General features: G+C 39.5%; 1 protein-coding gene across 2 annotated transcripts in view; it reads left to right on the top strand.

Moving 5' to 3' along the window:
- CHID1 (chitinase domain containing 1) overlaps window positions 1-18,026 on the top strand; it is a 99,763-nt gene extending 81,737 nt beyond the window's left edge. The window contains exons 11-13 of one of the 2 annotated variants that reach the window (XM_063118748.1): window positions 16,219-16,299; window positions 17,191-17,233; window positions 17,607-18,026. In XM_063118748.1, coding sequence (XP_062974818.1) covers window positions 16,219-16,299; window positions 17,191-17,233; window positions 17,607-17,705 — 223 coding nt within the window. In that variant the 3' untranslated portion in view covers window positions 17,706-18,026. Of the gene's footprint in view, window positions 1-16,218; window positions 16,300-17,190; window positions 17,234-17,606 lie in introns of those variants that run through there. The other variant, XM_063118749.1, reaches the window with a different exon arrangement.
- Window positions 18,027-18,306: the final 280 nt, after the last annotated feature.

Genomic DNA, 18,306 nt, shown 5'->3' with positions numbered 1-18,306 from the left:
TTTCAAAAACTCATCTGCCAACATGGCTTTAATATCTATGGTTAAGAGAAGTGACTGGCAAGATATTTTTTTTTAGTTGGCATTGGATCCTGTTACAATATTCTAATGGGTTGTGAGATTATGCTGTGTGTTCTATTTGGGGCCAGCTCCCATTATGATAAGAGACCGGTTAGTTTAGTTTGTAGTATAATTAATGGTACATAATTGTATTTGATTTACAAATGAAATACATCATTACAAAGTATTTTGGCTGTGAGGAGACCAAAGAGAAATTATCAAAACCTCAATTATGAAATATGTTTCCTATGAAGAAAATGGGAAATTATAATAAATTGCCTCACAGATTCTTTTTTTTAAAAAAATTGCAGTCTACCCTGAACAGGAGCCATCCAGTTATTTAAGCATGCACTTCCCCCACTCTTTAAACAGAGTGCCATGATCAGTAAAATGGGCCCTTTCTGTTTAATGTTGTGATAAAATGCTTGCTATAGTCTAGAGAACTATATCTAATAAAATATAAACTCACATGGACAGCCCAGCATCAGCACCCAGCTTGGCACTCACTGTGGCTGACACCATTACTCCTTTGAAAAAGTTACTTTGATGACAAGCACGGAGTGAAGTAGTTGGGGTAATAAAGATGGTGGTAGCACTATATTCACTTCACCTGGCACATCTCTGCTTTGCTGAGCTCCAGGCTGAGTGCAGCCTCCTATCCATGCCACTGCTCACTACTGCCTGGCCTTGGAAACAGTGAGGATAGGAAGTGACATTGAGTAAAGAAGTGCTGAGTGAAGCTGTCTTCCTTCGCAGCAGAGTGTGGGGGAGAGGCAGGGGGCAGCTTGTCCAGGGCTGCCTTAAATCTAGTGCAGGTGTTAGTTTGGATCAAGCTAAATTAAGGGAAATCTCATAGAAACAAAGTTTTATCCCCCATTCCTTACTCTGGAAGACCCTCTGGAGTGTTGAGGATCCCTCCTGAACAATGTGGAATACTGCATTGGGAGAGAAGAGGGGAGGATGCCCTGAATCTGGTGGAGGTCTCCCCAATTTTGAGCAATTCTGCCCTTCCCCAGCAGTTTCTTGTGCCCCATCCCACATTTTTCAAGCGGGCCACTGACTCATCAGAAGGGCTTGTCAAGATGGGGAACTTTCCCTCCATGAATGTCCTTAAGATAACTTATCTTGTGGTCCAAGGTATTGCTATTTCCAAAGGTACCATTCAATGGTGGTCATGGTTTTGCCCATATCAAAACTTTTCTAGGTTCTGGGGGTGGGGGGGCTGGGAGATGTGGGGTGAATAGAAAACTGAAATGTGCTTATTTCTGGAGTCATATGTTGAAAACAAGTTAAGTTTCTGAATCACAGAGGTCAATGGAAACAGTTTCTCTGTGCAGCTGTATGATTTTAGACAATACCAGCTTGTGGGAAGGAGCAGAGATTGTCAGACTAACAGCCATGCCTACCGTGGGGGATGCGGCTTTGTATAATAATGACACAAATAACTGCAACTTAGAAAGGGGGACACCATTAGCATTCCATCTTTTGCCATTGAATGTTGTGGTATCTTGGAAATGCCACTAGATAAAATGATGATTGCTGGCACAGGTGCTTTTAAAAGAACTACATACATTCACAGATGCTATGTTTACCAATGGATACTAACCAAGAAGAGAGCTTTACACACAGGCCCCATATTCAAAGCCTGTACTGCTCTGCTTGCCATGTGGAAAACAAACAGGGATTGGCTATCCATCATGCCCTGCTTATGAGCTATCCACAAATATCTGGCCGCCTACTGTTGGATTTTCCGATGCTGGACTTTGGTCTAATGGAAGAAGTCAGTTTGTACGTTCTTAAGTGGTTGTATTGTTTGCTTGATTCTATAGCTTTTTAAAAAACCCACCTGTAGCTGATATTTTTGTGCTACCATATATCTGGGACAACAACTTCATTTTTGTATTTTAGTTTGAAAACCTGGAGTATAAATCAGGTAGTCAAGCACTCATTCAGCTTTCGTTAGTTTTTAGGCCATAGAAAATGTCTTATTTGTCAAGTATTTCTATTGTAATGCTGGGTAGCTTCTTATAATAGAGAAGCAGACTGAGTCTTTGCAAACGTACTTCTGTGTTTATTTTTGTTTGCGATTTCTTCACTTAGCAAGGCCACTGAGATTTTATTTCTGTAGAGATTACAGTACCAAGAGCTGGTGGCAATGAAGTATTTGGGGCAGTAAGGATTCCTAAGCAATAGTCCTATAGCTCTTGAAACATATGGTGAAGGAAAGTTTTGGGGTGTGGTGAAGGAAAGCTTTTCTTGCCTCAAGCTACTCTTCTTATAGGAACGCCGAGGTCTGATAAAGTAGTACTTAATATTTTCCCATCTTCCCTTTCTAGTTAAGTGGGATTCTTTTTCTAATTAAAAACGTGCTGCAATGTTTTGTTAGAAGGCAATGTGTATTTGTGAATTAATAAAGATTCCCCAAAGTTTTGGGATTAAAAAACAAACAAACCAAATATGAAAAGGCGATAGATGATACTGCAGACAGATGTTGCCATTAAGATTGCTTCCCTTCTTTGCACCTACATCTTTTATCATTTAAGTTCTTGCACATCCAGTAATGCAAAGAGATAAGCACTGTTTGAACACATCTCTGAAGTATTTTTTTTAATGCAGGCTAGGTAATTGAGTTCTGGTTTTTAGGAAAATTGGCAGGCCAATCCTACACATTTATGGGGAAGTAAATTCAGTAGGGCTTACTCCTAGGTAAGGGGGTTTAGAATTGGGCTGCACATCTTGGTTATCCAATATACCTTTAAATGACATTCTCTTTTAATTCCTGCTTACCTTGTATGTATTACTATTGGCCCATGAGAGTGCTTCCAATCAACTAATCTTAACTAAGGAAACTGTTAAATAGATGAGCATCGGGATACTCCAAGATTTTCTTACAACCTATATAGAAAATACAGTATTTATTTATTAATATATACGTTACATATAAGTTGACTTGATTTTTAAATATGTGTTCACAACCTGCTTCCATATCAGTTAGTATGCCAAGACTAACATCTTTCTTTTTATGTATATATATTTTTAATATATTTTCATTAATTTTAAACTTATGAAAACATGCAAACAATTAGAAATCCAACATTTTAGCAGATGTTACTAGATTTCTTTCAGCTCAATGTGTCTTTCCATAAATTGTCATGTGTGGTCGGTGATTTCAGTTTCTCCTTATTTTCATTTGCATATTGTGTCGAACATCTCCAAATTGCACTGAAGTCTCCATCGTTGCTGTGTTGTCTTCGCGCCCCTTTTTTGCGTTGTCAGTTTCTCTGTTACAGCACTCGTCCACAATCTCAGCTGCCATAGATCTCTTGATATTTCTGAGCTCTCCTTCTAGAATCTTACAATTTTCAGTCATGCAGCCACATTAAAAGAAGAAGAAGAAGAATCCCAATGCTGGACACATTAATTTCTTGCTTAATTAAGGCTAGCGTCTTTCAACCATGGCACAAACCAATTATGCTGGTTTCCAGAATTAATACTTTCTTAGAGGAAACATCCTCAGTAGTGGAACTTTAATGTCCTGTCAGTGTTAAACTATCAGTGGAAGATTGGACCCTACAAAGAGTGTTTTTGGCCTTTAAGGGTTGGACTGAGCCCTGCCTATCAGAGATGATTGATAAAAGATGTAGGTCTTACATATGTCTTCTACATATACTGCGCTAAAGAATTTAGCATTTTTCTCTGTTTTTCCAAATTCCCTTGTTCCTAGCTGCACTCATGCACCAGGGGGAGCTATTCTTCTACCAGTGATGGTACTCGAATTTCATGTTAAAAATACAGAACACACAGAGGCTTTTTTAGAAACAAAAAACCCTCTGAATAATCGCTGCTGCTGTTTATAAAGTGAGCATCCCACCTGCAGACATCCTGGGTGCTGAAAGGGGGCATTTCGACAGATGGAAGGGAGTTGTGTGGGATACAGGAACATCCTGCTTCTTAAATTAAAGCAAGACCTGCCCTCTCCTCACTGCACCGCCCTCGTGCTCCCAGCTCTTTCCCCCCCCCCATAAGCCTTTGAACTGCAAAATGAAATGAAGTCCATCCATGCTGCATTGGTTTTAATGTCATGGGCAATTGGTTGTGCGTCCATAGCGACATCCCCGTCAGGATGAGCATCCAAGCACGCATTCCTTTAAAAGAAATGTCATGCAACGACAGCATCCGAGCTCAGATGCAGTTGTGGGTGCCATCTGACCTAGGTCCAAGTTTCCTGATTCAGCAAGTGATAGGCTTCCCTCTGCTGATCTCCCTAGTTGGACTGGGTGAGGAAATGTGAGAGGAGGAGGAGGAAACGTGGCGTGTTGTGTGGCGGCAGGGCTGTAGTGGGAGAGGAGAATTGGCAGAAATTTTCTGTATATGCCTACCTGAGACTTGAGGTCTGTTGGAGGAGCCATCCTCCGCATCCCACCAATGCAAGACAGATGCTATGGTGAGACATGGGAGAGGGGTTTCTCTGTTCTGGCACCCCGGCTGTAGAATGCCCTCCCTCTTGGAGGCCCAACTGGCACTGACATTCATCTCATTTCAACCCATAAGGGGCTGTGGGATGCTCCTGCGCACTGCCTTTGCACATAGCCCTTATGCTGCCAGAGAACAGTGGACAGGCTATGAGCTCTTAGATGGCTAAGGCTGGGAGTTAAGTGGAAGGAAAGGGAGCTGCCTGCTACTTGCTTCCCTTCAGCCTAGGGGGGCGGTGGGGGCATAGGGATGGAAGGAATTGGCTGCAGAGGACTCACTTCTTCAGGATCTTTGGGGTGTCACCAGTTCCAAGTAATGATGGGTAGGCTTTCCTCTGCACACAATATGGATGAGACCATGGCTCCATGGCTTTGGAGCATTTATAACCTTTCTTCAAGACTTCTCAGGTATGGAGATGGGAGGGCTCACCTCCTCCCCCAGCAGAAATCCCCCTCTGCTCATCATGTTAGATGCAGCGCATCATACTGTTGAGTTGTTTTCAACTGCTTCTCACAAATTTCATCCATTTTTGTCCAATAACTTAAAACAAGTCAGACAAAGCTGCGCAAATGCCCCCGCCCCGCAAATGTGATAGATATTCTTAAGGCTCTAGGGAACTCAGGACATACCCAGGAATACTCCGAAGCCCTCAGAGCAGAGGTAGGCAACTTGTGGCCTTCTCGATGTTTTGGCCCATAGCTCACATGATCCACACCATTGGTTATGCTGGTTATGGCTGATGGGAGTTGTAGGCGAAAACATCCAGAGGACCACAAGTTCCCCATTGCTGCTTCAGAGTACCCTCTAATCATCATCATCTACATTTCTAACAATAAAAGAAAAAACTAACTAACTTGCATTTAAAATGAACATTTTAAAGGAAGAAATTGTGGAAATCAACATTTGCATTTAAAATCATTCATTTTATGCCTGCTTCTTTGCTTGTTTCAAACAACAATGTATAATCATTAATCAATCACTGGCCTTGTAAGGTGGTGAAATAATCTGGAAAATAGAGGGATTACAGAGTGTATAGGAAGGGCTTCTGCCTAAACTGTCACTGATTTGGTCTGGGCAGTTTCCCCCCTGATTGGTCTGATAAGCTCAAGGTTCCATAGCAACCTGGGCTCCCAAGGCTCTGGAGCTTTCTTGAGGTTACCCTCAGTTGAAACTCTAACCACCACCCTTTGGGAACCATGTGCAGCCCACAAGTCTATGCTATTTCTAATTTCAGAAAGACGTGGCCAAAAATTGACTTAAACTTAAGGCAGATAAACACTTTAAAATGTTTTGTGATTTACTTAGCAGTTCATTGAACCTATTTTTGCAGATGCTCTTTACAAAGCAGCCTGACTGCTGCTGTATTCATAGGAACATGTGCACAATCTCATTTTACATTCTGACCTGGGGAAGAACTTATTAGGGAAAGAATACTTGATTTGTAAGACATCACCAGGTAGGCAAATTCAAGTTCTAATTTAGGAAATACGTTGGTAAGATCACACATTGTCCGGTGGGGTGGGGTGGGGTAAATGTCCAGATTTTAATTAGTATCCAAGTATCCATTAGATAATTCCTTAATATAAAAATACCCATGAGTGAACTTAGCTCCTTAATTGCTGAGGCCACAATCCTAGATAGTCATATTGGTGGGGGACTAGTTAGGCGTATCATCAGAGTTTGAGGTGCCACAAGCAAGCTGTTTTTCTGTATAAATGGCTTGCCTCTTTAGCCTCAGGATGAGCACCAAAACCAAACAAAAACATTTAAGACACATTCATTTGTATGCATGTTTCTCCTCCAACCACACATATGAGTGTCAAGGATTGCAGCTTAATTTATTTAATATTCATTTATACAATTTATAGGCCACCCTATAACCAACGTTCCTATAGGCAGCTTCCAGAGGTCAAAACAAACAAAATTATAATAAAACCGCAAAATCAATTTACGGTTATTTTAATAGAGAGATTCGAAAATCTAGAAGGAAAACTTATTCATGCAGTAGTACCCTCTTCCAAATTGAGGTGAACAAAGGAGGGAAACTGAAATATAGAACCTAATTTAAATAATTTTTGCTCATGTGGCTATCTTTTTTCATTAGGCCAACAAAGAGCTTGCTCAACAATCAAAAGTCAATTTCATCTTAAGTAAACAAGCCTATGCTCTCTCTGCTCACAGAGAGCATATTCCCCATCACTTAGATCTGTGTTTGCTTAGGCCAAGAAAATTACTCTAGCATTAACCTGTTGGTCCCCTATCTTCCCGGCCATATGTTGGCTTTTTAAAAAGCCACGGTCTTATTCTATCAAGGTGAAGTAAACTATTAAGGCCAGACCTGCTTTTAAGGAGTGACCTTTCAAAGGGGAGTTGTCCTGGACTGCTTGAAAGAGGTAGCGATGAGACAACCCTGGAAGAAATTCTCCCTGGACCCAGAAGATCTCAGTAACTTTAGGCTGGTGGGAAATGTTCCTTTCCTGGGCAAGGTCCTTGAGCTGTTGATTCCTGACCAGCTCCAGATACTCTTGGATGAGATGGGTTATCTGGATTCATTTCAGTCAGGATTCAGGCTGGGTTTTGGCACGGAAACAGCCTTGGTCACCCTGTCTGCTTCAGGAGGTGATGCTTAGTGAATATTGCTCAGCCCCATGGATTCTCCAGTAAGGGGTCCCATTGCTACCATTTTTGACACTTGAGGCTCAGGTATCCTCAGAGAGATGGAGTGCCTTCTACCAGCTTCGGTTGGTGGCCTAACTGTCTTTACAGGGATAACCTGGCTTCAGTACTCTGTGCTCTGGTAACCTCCAAATTAAATCACGGCAATGTGCTCTACAAGGGGTTCCCTTTGAAGAGGGTTCGGAAGCTGCAGCTTGTGCAAAATGCAGTGGCCAAATTGATAATGGGGACCAGATGTTTCAAATATATAATACCAATTCTGGCCGGCTTGCATGACCTGTCTGTACATTCCTGAGCCTGATTCAAGGTGCTGGTTTTGACTTATAAATCCTTACATAGCTCAGGACTGTAATATTTGATAGACCATCTCTACTGATATGAGCCTACCTGTATGCTATGCTCATCTTCTGAGGGCCTTCTCCAAGTGCCTCCTCCGAGGAAGGCTCGGAGGGTGGCAACAAGAGAGAGGGCCTTCTCCCTGGTGGCTCTGCAATTATGGAATCTCCCCAGTTTGCCTGGTGCCATCATTGTTATCTTTTCGGCACCAGGTTAAGACCTTCCTCTACTGTTAGGTATTTGACAGCATAGGATTTTTAATGGGTTCTGGGATTACATGTATGTGTTTTCTGTAAATGGTTTATATATTATGTTACAACATTGTATTTTTAAAGTTTTTAATCTTTGTAAATCGCCCTGAGAGCTTTGGCTTTGGGAGCAATATAGAAATGTAATAATTGAAATGAAATGAAAGTGTTAGATCAAATAAACCAAAGAGAAAAATCTATGGGTAAACGAGCAAATACTAGGTAGTAAAGATAAAAAGCTCTGTCTGGTTATATCCCCTAGAAGGCAAATCCTTGATGCTATAAAAAAACGCAGACGAGTGCTGTAGAAGACAAAACAACACTTAATGAGCAATTGCCACAAATAACTGAAGCAAAAAGGAAAATTACTGTTTACGTTTTAGTTGCAGAAAGAAATAATTTAAAATGGAATACAGCAAAATGAATACTTGTACTAAGCTTACCTATATAATCAGAAAGTGATATTAAATGTGTGTAAACAACTGTGAATTCATTGTATGATTAGCCTGGGAAAGCATATATCAGTTTAAAACTAATTTTGGTTCCATGAGTTATTTGTATTTTCCTTAATTTTTAACTTAAGTGTGGCATCAAAAGCTGAAGTTTGCAAGTTGGCACTTTCATTCTAACTTTTAAGCTACTGCGTAAGCTATCCAATTATTTTAGAATAGCATCCAGCTTTTTTCTTTGTGTGCTTTCTCTGCATGGTGGGTGACGGAGAGTTTATGGCAGCAATCCAGAAAAGTGCATGAAATCTGTCTGCATTCAGGTCTCACTTTTTGGAGTTTCTCTCCTTGAGACCTCCCCTAAAGGAAACTCTGCACATGTATAAAATAGCATGAGAGTGAATTTTCCTTGGAGGTGGCTCCTGTGTTAAATCAACAGATTAGTGGAGTGGGGTGGGGGTGTTACCTTGTTAGTTTAAAAAGGAGGTTGAGTTGTGAGTTTAAAAAAGGACAATTGATGAGAGGGTAGTACTCCAAGAAATTCAGGAATGTCCTGTATTTACAATACATGAGTGCTACTCTGGATCATGCTATATTTCAGTCTTAGGGAGCAATCCTATGTGTGTTTAGACAGATATAAGTCCTACAACTCCCAGCATTCCCCAGCCAGCACAGGTGTTGTAGGGCCTTTTTTCTTCTTCTTCCTGTCATAGCATGCTTAGGATTCACCCTTAAGAATTTCTTTTAGAAATGTAACGTTTCCATGTGGTCACTGCTTGCATTAAAATGTTAATGCTGCTTAGATAAACAATGTCTTAAAGTACCCAGTGCTGGTAAGCACAGTGTTGAATCTTCTGTTGTTGTTTTTAATAGGACTCCTGCATTATTCAGTTAGCTCGCAAGAATGTGGAATAGCTACTGCTGTTACTCTCAAAAAGTGCAGGGTAACTTAAATGTCATGACCCATGGCATTTATGACCATGTCCTACCAAGGGCCATTCTCTAGGAAGTGCTGTCTTAGAGATCTCTCGCAAAAGGTGTGTTCACTACAATAGTGTAACAGTAATTCAGCAGCAAAGTGTTTAGACCTGGTAGGTACTAATGCGTCCACAGTGAAAAGAATAGACGTTACTCCTTGCAGAGGGCAACGTGCAGTACAGAAGTAAAATACCTTACTATTGAAGCAACTTCCAGAGTAAATTACTGCTGTTTGTGAATTAAGTTAAATATTACATACTGCTTTTCTGCAGAAGGCACACAAGGTAGTTGTGAATTAACCCTAACAATTCTTACCATGCTCGTCATACTACAATCCAGGGTTTTTGCTGGGAAGACATGCCAATTAAAACGGTACAGCTGGCAATTTGAGTGTGTTGGCCCTTGGTGTCACTTCCAAATGTTTTCTTCCAAAATTGGCTCTTAAAGTAGATGGAAGAAGATTTAGAAGTTGGTAGCCTACAAGTAAAGTCCTAAGTGTAGAGTTTAAGATATAAGTCTGCACATTCTATTCTTTGTGATACTCATAAAAAAACCTGAAAAAAATCTTCGATGAGAATTGAAGCCATGTTCAATAGATAAATTCCTTTTTACACTACTATAGATCACACCTTTCTAAAATGTTACAGAGCCCCAGCATTTTTCACACCCCAGCAAAAGTATTTTGTGTATAAACAGCACCTGACATAAATCATATCTGTTTTCTCATGTGAACCCTTCCATTCATGGTAAAATGGATTAGAGCGTGTACTACTTTATGGGTCTGGCTAGATTAGTGTTTTTTTTCTTTGGATCCACAGATTTGACACCACAGATTGAAATAAAAATGCTCGGTCTTTGCTAATCCTTTGTCTTCACCTATATGCAATAAAAATAAAGCAACGTATCTATGTGAAGTCAAACATTTTGTGACAAGGCAACTCTTTCAACAAAGAAACCACATTTTGCCAAAACTCAATTACAAAGATTAGTGGGTTAGCAGTATTTGAGACATGTAAGAATAATTAATAATGGCTGCAAGTATGATGACATGTTGGCAAGTGCATACACCTATACTAAAAAAAATTCTCCCCATGATACATATGGGACACACTGCTCACTGGCATTGTCCCTGTATATAGAGAGGATTTAAACGTTTGAATTAGTTGTATGTATTTTATGGTTTTTTTTATTAGTGTTGTACCCCACCTTGATCCAGAGGGAGAGGCGGGTAACAAATAAATAAAAAAATTATTATTAGTATTAGTATTTTTTTGTTTGTTTATTCGTTCAGTCACTTCCGACTCTTCGTGACTTCATGGACCAGCCCACGCCAGAGCTTTCAGTTGGCTGACGCCACCCCCAGCTCCCCCAAGGTCAAGTCTGTCACCTCCAGAATATCATCCATCCATTTTGCCCTTGGTCGGCCCCTCTTCCTTTTGCCTTCCACTTTCCCTAGCATCAGCCTCTTCTCCAGGGTATCCTGTCTTCTCATTATGTGGCCAAAGTACTTCAGTTTTGCCTTTAATACCATTCCCTCAAGTGAGCAGTCTGGCTTTATTTCCTGGAGTATGGACTGGTTTGATCTTCTTGCAGTCCAAGGCACTCTCAGAATTTTCCTCCAACACCACAGTTCAAAAGCATCTATCTTCCTTCGCTCAGCTTTCCTTATGGTGCAGCTCTCGCAGCCATAGGTTACTATGGGGAATACCATTGCTTTAACTATGCGGACCTTTGTTGTCAGTGTGGTGTCTCTGCTCTTAACTATTTTATCAAGATTTGTCATTGCTCTCCTCCCAAGAAGTAAACGTCTTCTGATTTCCTGGCTGCAGTCAGCGTCTGCAGTAATCTTTGCGCCCAGAAATACAAAGTCTGTCACTGCCTCCACGTTTTCTCCCTCTATTTGCCAGTTACCAATCAAGCTGGTTGCCATAATCTTGGTTTTTTTGAGGTTTAACTGCAACCCAGCTTTTGCACTTTCTTCTTTCACCTTTGTCATAAGGCTCCTCAGCTCCTCCTCGCTTTCAGCCATCAAAGTGGTGTCATCTGCATAACTGAGATTGTTAATGTTTCTTCCTGCAATTTTAACTCCAGCCTTGGATTCGTCAAGCCCAGCACGTCGCATGATGTGTTCTGTGTAAAAGTTGAATAGGTAAGGTGAGAGTATACAACCCTGCCGTACTCCTTTCCCAATCTTAAACCAGTCCATTGTTCCGTGGTCTGTTCTTACCGTTGCTACTTGTTCATTATACAGATTCCTCAGGAGGCAGACAAGATGACTTGGTATCCCCATACCACCAAGAACTTGCCACAGTTTGTTATGATCCACACAGTCAAAGGCTTTAGAATAGTCAATAAAACAGAAATAGATGTTTTTCTGTAATTCCCTGGCTTTCTCCATTATCCAGCGGATATTGGCAATTTGGTCTCTAGTTCCTCTGCCTTTTCTAAACCCAGCTTGTACATCTGGCAATTCTCGCTCCATGAATTGCTGGAGTCTACCTTGCAGGATCTTGAGCATTACCTTGCTGGCATGTGAAATAAGTGCCACTGTCTGATAGTTTGAACATTCTTTAGTGTTTCCCTTTTTTGGTATGGGGATATAAGTTGATTTTTTTTCCAGTCTGATGGCCATTCTTGTGTTTTCCAAATTTGCTGGCATATGGCATGCATCACCTTGACAGCATCATCTTGCAGTATTTTAAACAGTTCAGCTGGGATACCGTCGTCTCTTGCTGCCTTGATATTAGCAATGCTTCTTAAGGCCCATTCAACCTCACTCTTCAGGATGTCTGGCTCTAACTCACTGACCACACCGTCTGAGCTATCCCCGATATTATTATCCTTCCTATACAGATCTTCCGTATATTCTTGCCACCTTTTCTTGATCTCTTCTGTTTCTGTTAGGTCCTTGCCATCTTTGTTTTTGATCATACCCATTTTTGCCTGGAATTTACCTCCGATGTTTCTAATTTTCTGGAAGAGGTCTCTTGTCCTTCCTATTCTATTGTCTTCTTCCACTTCCGCACATTGCTTGTTTAAAAATAATTCCTTATCTCTTCTGGCTAACCTCTGGAATTTTACATTTAATTGGGCATATCTCCCCCTATCACTGTTGCCTTTTGCTTTCCTTCTTTCTTGGGCTACTTCTAGTGTCTCAGCAGACAGCCATCTTGCCTTCTTGGTTTTCTTTTTCTTTGGGACGTTTTTTCGATCTCCTTTGCTGGAGAGTATTAGTATTAGTATTATTTATTATTATTATTTCCTCCAATTAAGCTTTCCTCAAAAGGAGGGAATGCCCAGAATGGCCGTGATTTAACCATACTGTAGAGAAAGAGCTTTGTTTTTTAATGACCTGGTGTTCATCAGCACCAAATCAAGAGAGAAGAGCTAGGAGATGCTGTACTCACATAAGCCAAGCTGAGAGAAAATCTAGAAAGAGGAAAGGGACCTTTAATGGTCTTGGCTCCCTTCTCCTTATATTACATGTACTCCTACACCCACCCCCTTACCTGTGCTGTCCATAGCAGGGTGTATAGAAGCTCACCAACTCAACAAAATTGTTGGCACATCCATACACACACCCCTCTCAGGGCCCTGCCTGTAGATCAATACCCTTCTGTCATGGATTTATTTATTTATTTATTTTTATTTGTTCCCCACCTTTTTACCAAGAAAAATGCAATTCAGAGTGGTTTACAATCATAAATAAAACTTGATTAAAAATAATAAAACACATTAAAATACAATTGAAGTACAAAAATAACGGAATAAAAAAAGTTATTGCCCTCTAGCAACACTGGCCTGACAGTGGTGGTGGCAGTGAGAGATGCAGCCCTCTAGAAGTGTCCATTTCCAGACCAAACTATGGTTATCCTTTTTCGGTGTGGTGTGGGTCCTGCAGGGGAAATGATGGGAAGATCACATCAGGTATAGTCTCTTTTGGTGAGGTCATGCCAGGCATTGTCTTTGTAAGCAGGCTCACATCAGATAACAGAGACTGTAGTTTGACTGGGCCTTGATACATCTAGCCCTTTGTCAGGACCATGGAAAGCTCCCAGTGAACTCTGATGGGGACTTGTCTTTAGAGCGGAAGGACCATGTCCTCAGGATGGGAGGGTGTGTGAGAAGATGCTGAAGGTTCTTCTCTTAAAGCAGTCTTTAACTCTTAAAGCAGTCTTTAACTCTTTGTTATCTCATTTTTCTGCAGGGCAGCACAGGGGATTATGTTTGAGTGTTGGTTTTCCCCTCTGCCATCTTCCCACCCCGCAACAAGTGATGGTGGGTTTCTTTAAATGAGGGCTAGAGGTTGTCACTGGCAGAGTAGGGAGATGAATGATAAAAAAAAATTAGAATGTGTTAGCTATGGTGAAATATTCTGTAAAATTACAGTATGGAATTCCACGTATATTACAAAAATATACGTGTTTTTATTGTGTAAACAGGCTGACATTGTTATGATATTCCAGATAGCAGTGCATGATGATTGGTGTCTTTCATTCATGGATAATGTGAGCTTGTCTGTGTGCAGGGTAGTGACTGTTTGGCAGAGGTGGAGTTTCCAGGAATGCTTTTGGGGCAGGGCTGGCTTTCAGTATTGCAGTGTTAGTCGTCGTTTCTTCAGCTATTGTTTTTCCACACTGCCTTCCGGAATGCAAAGGATCGTATTCTATTTCTGCCCTGATGCAGCAGTTGCTGGCATAGGGGGTCCATAAGATTGGAATTTAAACCCAAATGATAAAGACTCTGGTTCTGTTTAGAATTTCATTTTTTTGAAAATTTCTCCAGTTTCAAAAGGACTGCAGCTTCCTATTTCTTAACCCAAATGAGAGAAAGTAAAAAGGAAAGTTTCACATAATAGAAACTTATTACATATAGAAATGTAATAAATAAATAAATAAATAAATAAATAAAATAATGCAAAGGAGGGTTTCACAGATTTTGGCTGGCCTTAGTAGTCAACTGAAAACTTGCGGTCACTAGCTACCTGTCTCTCCCTCAAGGAGTCCTGTCCTTGATATTGGGTTGTGCCTCTGAAACTGGATGTGCTACTTGTGGTCGTTTGTTTTGTTTTGGAGTGATCATCACATTGCCTACATATTGGTTGACTCAAACTACTACTACTACTACTACTACTACTACTACTACTACTACTTCTTCTTCTTCTTATTATTATTATTATTATTATTATTATTATTATTATTATTATTATTATTATTACATTTGTATCCTGCCCTATATCATTAGGAGCTCAGGGTGGTGTACAGATAAAATCAAACAATATAAAACAAATAATATTCACAGCTAAAAACATATAAAACCACTAACTAGCTAACAACAACAATACATTTAAAAGCATTTAAAAACAATTAAAATGATGTGCAGCTTTAGCCCTCAAAGCCTTTGATAAACAGCCATGTTTTCATTTGTCACTGAAATGAAACCAGCATCAGCGCCAGTCAGGGCTCCAAGGGGAGAGATACAATTTAGTATGTATAAGGTCAGGGATAGTCCTCTCCTGTGCTCCCCAAGTCCAGGCAAGTATTGTGTTTACAAGGTGCTCTGGATACCATGAAAATGCACATGACAACAAGCTCTCCAGCTTAGAGCTGCAAAGGGGTGGGTGGGAATTGTCTCACAGTTGTGCTATATATTTGGCCTTGGAAGTGCACGTGTGGGGGATGTTTCCTGTCCCCTGCTGCTGTAAACTTATTTTTAGGTGCACCTTGAAGACACATCTGTTTGTACAAGCTTTCCCTGTAGTTTTAGGCTATCGTCTTATGGATTATGTAGATATGATACATTTCAATTTAATACACATTTGCTAATAAAGTGTTAAAGGGAGTCACACCAGAATAATTGCTTAGTGTGTACCTACCTTCTAATGAAACTGACATCTCTGAATATGTATTAAGGTTATATTATAAATAATGTACTTCTACTAAAATGTTATGATTAAATAGAATCTTTCACACTAGTGGTTTAAACTGTGGTTTGAATAAAATTGGGTGCTTCAGAGAAGCAATTTAAATCGTGATTTAAATCAATTTGATTAAAATCATGATTTAAATCAATTTGATTAAAATCATGATTTAAATTAAAATCATGATTTAAATTAAAATCATGATTTAAATCAATTTGATTAAAATCATGATTTAAATCAATTTGATTAAAATCAAATCAACCCTGATGCATCCTGGCATTTTAGGAGTAGTTGAATCCATATTTTAAAGTCCAAGGCTTCTTTGAACCGAGGATACAACAAACTCTAAAACAAAGCTCAGTCTCCTACACAGAGGACTGTCATACTGAAAGGGAGGCTGTGCGTAAGAGTTCAAACAAAGCAAGACATGAAAGTTAGTACTGGTGAATTTGGACATAACCAGTTGGCATTCATCTTCAAAGACCATTGCTCTTGTAATGTTTTTAACACTGTAGAGGGCAGAGTATGAAGGTCACCCCACTTAAAACATGCAAAATAAAATGAAAAAGAAGTGGTCTTCCATTAGGTTTCACTGTAACTGGATAAAAATAAGACTTCTATTTGTAAAGATCATACATGACCCAGTATTGAACTGAGAACAGGCAGATGGAAATATGCTGAAGTAAAACATGACCGCAATTGGGGGGGGGGGAGGAGAATTATGAAGGGAATATTGTCTAAAAGTATATAAATTTTAATTGGGTTGCACACACAAAAATTGAAATTTGAAAATTTCCAATACTAGAAGATAAAAGCCAATGTTTTGCCTCCTATATGGTGTACCTGTTTACAATAAGAGGTGAAAAGTTTAAAAAAATCTTGAGCAAATTATTCTGTGCATGTTGAGGATGTGGAGCTACTTGGTGGGGCTAATGCTGTGCAACAACTCCAGCAGTATTAATATGCAGCTTGTGTGCTTGGAAGATGTAATTGTTAAATATAAAGTTATAGTTATTAGTTCTGAACAGAAACTGAATTCTAAAGTATTAATTCATACCTTTTAAAATATATATATATATTATAGGTATATAGAAGTCTTGAAGGAGCATAAGCCTAAACTGGTTTGGGATGAACAAATAGCTGAACATTATTTTGAATACAAAAAGTAAGTTGCAACCATTAATTGTCAATTTGTTTAATAAATCCGATGAATGCAGAACTGTTCTTAAACTATATAAACTCACAAGCGAAGCTGCCTCCAGTGTTTTACCTTTCTCAAGTTAGAGGAATAAAAGGTGTTGGTTATTTTAAAAATAACAAAGTGAATGAAAAGAGCTTAAATTTCTTAAAGCAGTTACCAATGTAATCAGATCAGTGACAGAATCTTGTTACTTCTACATTAAGCAAGTGCTGGTTCCTTAACAAAAACAAAAGTATTTATTAAGGTGTTATTATAAACGTATCTTTGCTATAACAGTCAGTCTAGTTAGAATTATTCAGAAGCCACTGCATTTTATGTTATGTTTTAGTGGAAATTAATGATACCCCAAAGATGCCATTTCTTTGTAGAAAAGTATCTTTCTAAGTTTGCTGTAAAATGTAGCTTCCAGGGGGCAGGGCAGAGATGATAGCAACAGTGAGAAGCCAGTTTAAGCATTTTTTTTAAAAAAACCCAGGTGAATATGTAGTTTGGCCCTAACTGTGCCTTTGGAGGATTGGATGCCATGAGACACTGAAGTTTATCAGCGTAGTGTGTGTTGAAATTATTCTTTGGTTGCTTTCAGTGGATAATTTGGTTGCTTTTAGTGGATAGTTCTACTAGTTATGAGTTATTTCAGGTTGTAGGCTACTTAACAGTACAATCTGCACTCTCCATATCTCTGTTTGTACTTACTAATTTTATTTTATTGGACAAGCAATCTCTAATTCATTGTTTCTGCCCCACCCCTGCTGTTCTCTGGAAAGAAACCAGTTTGAGGGGAAATAGATAAGAGATGCTTCTCAGTGTTATCAATTTTCATGAATGGTTTTTTCTTTCTTTTCTTGTGCGTTACAGAAGTAAAGGAGGGAAGCATGCAGTCTTCTACCCAACCTTGAAGGTACACATATTTCTGCTTTGAAACCAAGAGCGGTATGGCCAAGGGCCTAATCTGATTTTAATGGAGCTGGGTTGCACCCAAAACATGAGCTTATTTCATATATAATTACAACAAGGCAGATGCATACATTAGTTGAATAAACCGATGCACGTTGCATCCTCTGTTTGCTATGAATAAATTGTCAGATTATTTAGTGGCTAAAAATATAATTAATTTATTGGCTTAGTCTGAAATAAAATCAACATCCTTCTGATTCTAGATTTTTGTTTCTGTCCAGCTTCCCATGCCCCCCGCCACAAAAAACACCAATCAGTTCCTGATGTGAATATTCAGCAAATGTAATTATCCATCATGTTTCTCTTCTGTTTTGCAGTCCATCCAAGTGCGGTTAGAGCTTGCGAAGGAACTGGGCACAGGAATAGCCATCTGGGAACTGGGCCAAGGCCTGGATTATTTTTATGACTTGCTTTAAAATAAGACATGTTCTTTTCTTCATTGACATTTTATCTTCAATCAACTGGACCTTAACGGGGGGTGGGGTGGGATGCAGGGAGGAATATTATTTTTCTGGGATGTTATGTAATTTATAAGGAATCAGTTTCAAATTTTCCCAATAAAGAATCTCCTTTGAAGTTATTGTGCTTCATATAATGTATGGAGATGGATAATGAAAAAGCAGGAAGAGCCACCAACATTACAGAAGTCTTGACTGCAATGAGAGTAGGTAAGAGCTCTTCATTTTTGTATCCTTTTTTAATGTTTGAAGCTAACTCAAGGTGTAATATTTGCAAGCCAATCCTATAGATTTATAAGGAGTTCAGTGGGACCTTCTCCAAAGCAATTATGTATAGGATTGCAGTGTTAAATAGTTGAATGCCTGAGGTGAGTTGACTCTTCAGTAATTTAAGTGTCCAAGCCCAGAGCTCAAAACTAGCTTTCTGCCTCTCCCTCTATCTCACTTAAACATCACTGTTCTTAACTGAGAATGAAGAGGATAAACATACTTTAAATAAATCCATAAATTGATAACACAGAGACACAGACTGGCATTGTATCATCCTTTGTTGTGGTGT

Source organism: Elgaria multicarinata, chromosome 2 (assembly GCF_023053635.1).
Source record: "Elgaria multicarinata webbii isolate HBS135686 ecotype San Diego chromosome 2, rElgMul1.1.pri, whole genome shotgun sequence".
Taxonomy (NCBI): Eukaryota; Metazoa; Chordata; class Lepidosauria; order Squamata; family Anguidae; genus Elgaria; species Elgaria multicarinata.
Note: the sequence above shows the minus strand (reverse complement) of the source record. Positions and strands in the feature narration are given on the sequence as shown.